Source organism: Ammospiza caudacuta, chromosome 5, assembly GCF_027887145.1.
Source record: "Ammospiza caudacuta isolate bAmmCau1 chromosome 5, bAmmCau1.pri, whole genome shotgun sequence".
NCBI lineage: Eukaryota > Metazoa > Chordata > Aves > Passeriformes > Passerellidae > Ammospiza > Ammospiza caudacuta.
This window is the reverse complement of record NC_080597.1, coordinates 67,783,836-67,789,835: the sequence shown is the minus strand read 5'-3', so window position 1 is coordinate 67,789,835 and position 6,000 is coordinate 67,783,836. Positions and strand designations below refer to the sequence as shown.

Here is a 6,000-nt window from a genome sequence, read left to right as displayed (position 1 = left end):
TACTAAGACCTGAGGGTGTAAAATGTGAGTTGCTTAGGTGTTTGAACTCTAAAAAACCTGGAACTACTGAATTTCTATACTCTCATATAGCTTAGTATCAGAACAGTTTTGTTCTGCAAGGTGTAAATTGGAATTTGAGACACAGAACATAATCAGGTGGTTACAGAACTGAGTGATGTGGTGCTTTGGGAAACCAGAGCCCTTTTTTGGTGTGGGACACATGGCCAGAAGGGAAAAAGCTATACTGCTGACATTTTTCTGTCAGCCCAGTGATTACAGAATACCTGGAGAGAAAGAGACATCAAAACACAAGCACCTTTGCTGATTCAAACCAGTTTCTCTTGTTAATCAAGAAACTTTCTTTCCTTGTCATTGCATACTGTGGCCTCCATTGCTCACAGTTCTCTAGGTTACTGGTTCTGTTTTGTATAAAGATAATTAAAATTACAGTGAAGCAGGTTCTAGAACACAGGCACTGGAACTTGCTGGTGAGTTTTCTTACAAAAATGCTGTAAAATGCCAGTTTTCTTTATCTCTGATTATTGAGACTATTTGACATGGACTGGAACTGCTCCAAGAAAAGGTATTGTTGGAAATCTTTCCTCCAGGTGCCCCATAGCAGTCTCAGTCAATGATTCTTATCTGAGAAGACTGTTCAGAAACTTCATTTGAAAATCTTATTAAGGGAACTGAAAGGTGAGTTCTTGTAGCTCCAAGGTAAATGTCTTTCCCTGTGAGGTACGTCTTAAGTAAATATTTAAAGTCTTTTATGAAAATGGAACACCAGCAGGGAGACTGGAAATCCCATATGAGGTTATGGAGCACTTGTCCAGTGCTGCATCCTACTAGAGCAGATGTGTAATTTCCAATTTCCTTGGGCACTGACTGAGCTTATCTCTTTTCTGTTCAACTTCATGTTAAGAAACACGAAAAAGGCACCATCCTCACCATTTTAAGATTTTTTTAAGTTGACTGGAGAAATATTTTTGGTTAGTGGTTGTTTCTGTTGAAGAAAAAAATGTTGGTTCATATTTGACTGGATTCCTTTGTGTTTGAATCAGCTGCTAATATTTTCAAATTTAAGTGGAATGTCAGACTTCCCTGGTAATGTGATATGAAACTACAGAAAACATCAGAGGACATGGCCCACAAAATGAGAAGAAATCCTGATTAATCAAAGTTTAAAAAATTGAAATGAATGGCAATCACCAATTAGTTGCATTGTATGCATGCTGCATACTAACCTTTAATGTGGGGCATGCCTAAGACACTGTTTGAGTTAACTTTTTATTAATAAAGGCACCTAATTTGACACAAAAAGAATATTGTTTTCATATATTTTGTTAGGAGAATTGTTAAAGTAGTGCTTTGCATTATTCTGATGTTTCTAACAGTCACACCACAGATGCACTTGGCCCTTTGCCTCTTGGATTATAGGCAAGACATAGAATGTTGTTGTTTGAAAGCTAAACTAAATCAGGCTGTTATGAATTGCTAAATGCAAGATCAAACCCATAATCCTCTTTGGACAACTGCTAGGAAAAGAAGGACAAAAAGAAAAAGCAGAACTCTGCACCATATTTTTCAGGCAGAACAGAATTTCTTGATTGTTTAAATCATATTCTTGCATGCTGGCTGGTGAGTTTAAGAAGCTGTTATCTTGGGAATTAAGATAATGACACTTATCAGTAGATGGGAAATGTTAGTATCAGGAACTGAAAGAAAACACTTTTTGATATTTCTCTACAGATTCTTACCACCACTTGACATAAAAGTCTTGACTGAGACAACATAAAAACTAACAAGTATGTCTTGGAAGATAATAGATTGAGAAATGCATCACAAAAGCTTTATGGAAGATTTGTTTTTCTGTGGTTGACTTAAGGGGTAAATGCAATTCTTTTTGAAGCACTTTGTTTCTATCACAGGTATAACAAAACAAAGAAAAAAAACAAACAGCTTCAATGTAGACACAACCATTTCCAGTAACAGGTTCAGGATCCTTAAGATGAGAACATTACCATAACATTTCTCTAAGCAGTGATTCATTTTGGGTGCATGTGCACTGCACATATAGAAGGCTGAAAATGCTTAAGAGAGCTGATAGGAGTCCCTAACACAACACCAAAATTATTAGCATTGGATTTTTTTATCAAAAGCATCTTCATATGATAATAATAGTTATATTTAAAGATAAATCAGTTATTTTCTTAACTTTTCTGTGATTGGGATTAAAATTGTGAGTTGTTAGATGCTGCGGAGTGGCATGGTTTACTTTCATCAGTTCAAAATGAAAGGAGGATGAGGGAAAGATTATTTTATAGGAATATTATAGCAGAGTTATTCTGCTCCTTTGTTTTTCTTCTTTTTTTAAAAGCTGAAAATTGATGAGGTCTAATGTAGATGTCTTTGTGATACTTCTAGATGTTTTAGGGATAACTCACCACTGAGAGGTGTGATTTAGCTGAATCCAATGCAAATGTGAACTCAGTGATCAGGATGGAAGTTCTGCAAAGGGAACACTCCTAAGGTCTCTTTGGGTTTCCATTACATGGGTCTGGCAGTGACTCCTGTAGAGCCTCAGCTATTGCTATTTGCATTTATTCTGGGCTTCTGCAGAGTGCACCAAGCAAAACTTTACTGGCCTAAGTGCACTCTGCATGTGCCTGAGGATCTGTTCAGAGCACTGGGCTGAGGTTATTGGAAAACCTCTGGTGAAATTTAATAAATTGAACCTGAGCATTTGTGTTCTATTATTGTTGCAGAGTCTGTAGAGAAAAATGAAAGGACAGCTGTGAATACAGTTACATGGGAAGAAGTTACGGAAAATAATATTATCTACTCTGTAAACTAAGGAGGAATTTATTCACCTAACCTTACGTGGATAAGCCATCTAATCCAAAAAGATCATCTGGGATCACTGAGTGAAATAGGAGAAATAGATCCACAGGGCAATTTATTCTCTCTATGTTACTCATCTGACAGAATAGGGACAGTTATCGCCAGATGTGCTCATCTGTCTTCAGAGACAATGGAATAGCCTTCACTGGTAGACTGGTTTTCATGGAATGTAAAGCAAAAATATAAATAAATATTGGGAAAATTCTGGAATTTTCTTGCAGATATCAAAGACCTTTCCACTTGCACTTTAGCCAAACATCTTTAGCCAATCTTCCTCCCTCCATTCGATACCTCTGCCTCTGGGCTTTTCAATAGAGACATGGAAACGAGATCATTGTGTTCATTTTTGCAGGAATCTTTGCAACACTACAGACTATTTCCATGCTATGGCCTCTGTCTGACCTTATAATCTTTTCTGTGAGCTACAATTCTAGATCAGTCACACTTATACTGGACACAACATTCACACTGAGACTTCACTGGAGCAGTGAGATGATTATTTTGTGTTACTTCCAGAATCCAATTTTTTCACAATTTGTGATAAGTGTATTGTTTTAAGAACTGCTTTTTGCATTCAGCAAGTGATGTTCTTTTTCACTTGAGCTTCTCATGGAAATATTTACAAGATCTCAGGTAATTATTTGGCATATTTTGCAGGTTCTGAAAAAAATTTACAAAGCATGAGAACTTTTCCTTTTACCCTTTTACAGCATTGTGCAAGTCTTATTTGAAACTGGTTTTGCTATATTTCCTACTATTTTGGTTTTTAAAATGGAAGTCATTGTCTAAAATAATCAATTCTTCTGCAGTATATACTTATACCCTATTTTTGTGAGATTGTCTATGCTTTAGGTTCTGAAGATAATTCCTAGAAAATATTATTCGTATCTAATGCCATCCTTAATCTCAGCATTCTTCTTAAGAATATTTTTTGTGGTTTTTTTTCTTCTTATTCTTTGTTTCTTTTTTTTAGAGGGCAAAGGCAAAAAGAGAAATCCTCTTCATGACTTCAAAAAAACAGGAGAGTTGATGCTCATTAAAGTAAACAAAACACTGGAAGTAAAAACGAAGCTGTTAAATACCACAGAGCAATGTGCAAAGAGATGCAGCAGGAACAAGGGCCTTTCCTTCACTTGCAAGTAAGTTATGTATCTCTTTTGTTTGTTTTTTTTTCCCTAAGGAAACAGGTATAACAGGCTTTGACCAAAGATCTCTCTGTGATTGTCATCAATGGTAGCTTGTACTGAGAACAACCTAGATTGTGATTTTTGATTTCAGTGACCTTGCTCTACCTGTCCAGAGAGTGTCAGTCTGAGGCTTTATCTGAGTTGTCTGTCTTCTTAGCTTGTCCAATCAGTAATCTTTTCCATAACATAGCTGACAAAATGTACTCATGTTAAGATGCTGATCACTTGGGCTGCAATGTAGCATTAGGTGAACATTTCTGAGATTTTCAGGTTTCTTATAAAGTAGTTATTGTCACGCATCATAGCTGAAGTGTTTCAGCACCACTTCAGACCATATTCTGTCTTCATTCTTTGCACATTACTCCTGCTGAAATCAATGAGACCCTCACACATGGAGCCCAGATACATGCCCTGCAGAAGTTCACTGGCAAGTACTGTGAATCTGATACAATGGAATCAAACCTGGGCTGTGGATGGCTATCCTTCAGCATCTGCTGTCTCTTAGAAACATATCATGCAGCTGATCACTTGTCTGCCTTTTACACACTCTCCACTATTTTTTGGAACAAATCAATATCATTTTTCTGACATATTAGACCTACATGATCCCCTGGCCTCTCTTAGTCTAGACCTTTAGCAGTCAATGAAAGGAATTGCAGAAGATCTTGGAGAGAGTGGATGACCTCTGTACTGGTGAGTACTGGGCTAAACGTGAGCCTGAACTTGAAATATAAAACAATTTTGACAATTGGCACAAATGGAAGCTAGATGAAATAAGACAACAAATATTCTTCCTTGGCAGAGAAGGTTCTCAACTGTGATTAAATCCTCCAGTAAACCTGTAATACCATTGTTGCAAGATCTCATTTGTATCATTCTGTACTCTGTTTATATGTGTAAATAATGAGCAGAGGTAACTTTTTTCAGATAGAAAATATTTTCCAGGCACTAACACTTTTCACCTGGTACACCTGGAGGCCCTATTGGCAGGGCTTCCACTGATGTCATTGCCAAAAGGATCAGGTTGTATTCAATACAGCAAAACATCCTTGAGTTCTGATGAGCAGCAGCAAGAAGTATTACAAAATTAAGTATCACAGTATAAAGCAAATTCTGAATAACTCCAAGAAAACAACAATTTTATATTCTAGCATCAGTTTAGGAAAACTGTCTCAAGCCAATTGTAGTTGCTCCAGATGCTATCTTTTGTGTTCTGAAAATAAAGAGCAAGTTAATATATGTGTCTAGTCTCTTTTACAATACAATTAATTTAGAGTCTCTCAGAATTTTTAAAATGTTTTCATGTTTTGTAGCTTTTTTTTTTTTTTACAAAGTGTCTGATGGATATCTCAGGGGGCAATTTCTCCCTTAATGAATCAATGCAACAACATAAAGGAGACATGAGGGACTTTGAGAGTACAGCTTGGAAAAGCCCTGCTCGCAGATAACAGAATGGCAATCTGTCATGCAATTATGTTACACTGAGTCTGGAGAAGAATTGCAGATCCTGATGACTTACTCTCTGAATTCCTGCTTTCCCTGGTGGGCTTTTAGCAGGGAAGGTGCTAAAAACCTGCTTTAGCAGAAGAGATGTAGGTGATGAGGTCTTGCCTGTGCTACCATTATGCACAGAGTGCATGGGATTTTCTTTACAGGGATTTCAGAACATTCTTGTGGTTTCCCTTTTGGCCCCATATGGATCCTTTTGCAGTGTGAACTGTTCTTTGATGCTACTGTAAACACATATTTTGCATGTGTTCCCTTTTAAAGGATCCAGTGTTTACTAATGTTTCCCCTTTATTTCTAGGATCCCAGTCTTTAACTTTATACCAGTACATGGTTATTACAAGGTGAAATTTGTTGCCAACTTAAATGAAAACCAATTAGCTTCCTGCCTGCTGTGGGAGCATTC

The 6,000-nt window shown here is 36.9% G+C and overlaps 1 protein-coding gene across 1 annotated transcript in view; it reads left to right on the top strand.

The window, feature by feature from the left end:
- Positions 1-3,006: 3,006 nt before the first annotated feature.
- HGF (hepatocyte growth factor) overlaps positions 3,007-6,000 on the top strand; it is a 44,326-nt gene continuing 41,332 nt past the window's right edge. The window contains exons 1-2 of the mRNA XM_058805963.1: positions 3,007-3,049; positions 3,875-4,040. Coding sequence (XP_058661946.1) covers positions 3,007-3,049; positions 3,875-4,040 — 209 coding nt within the window. The remainder of the gene's footprint in view (positions 3,050-3,874; positions 4,041-6,000) is intronic.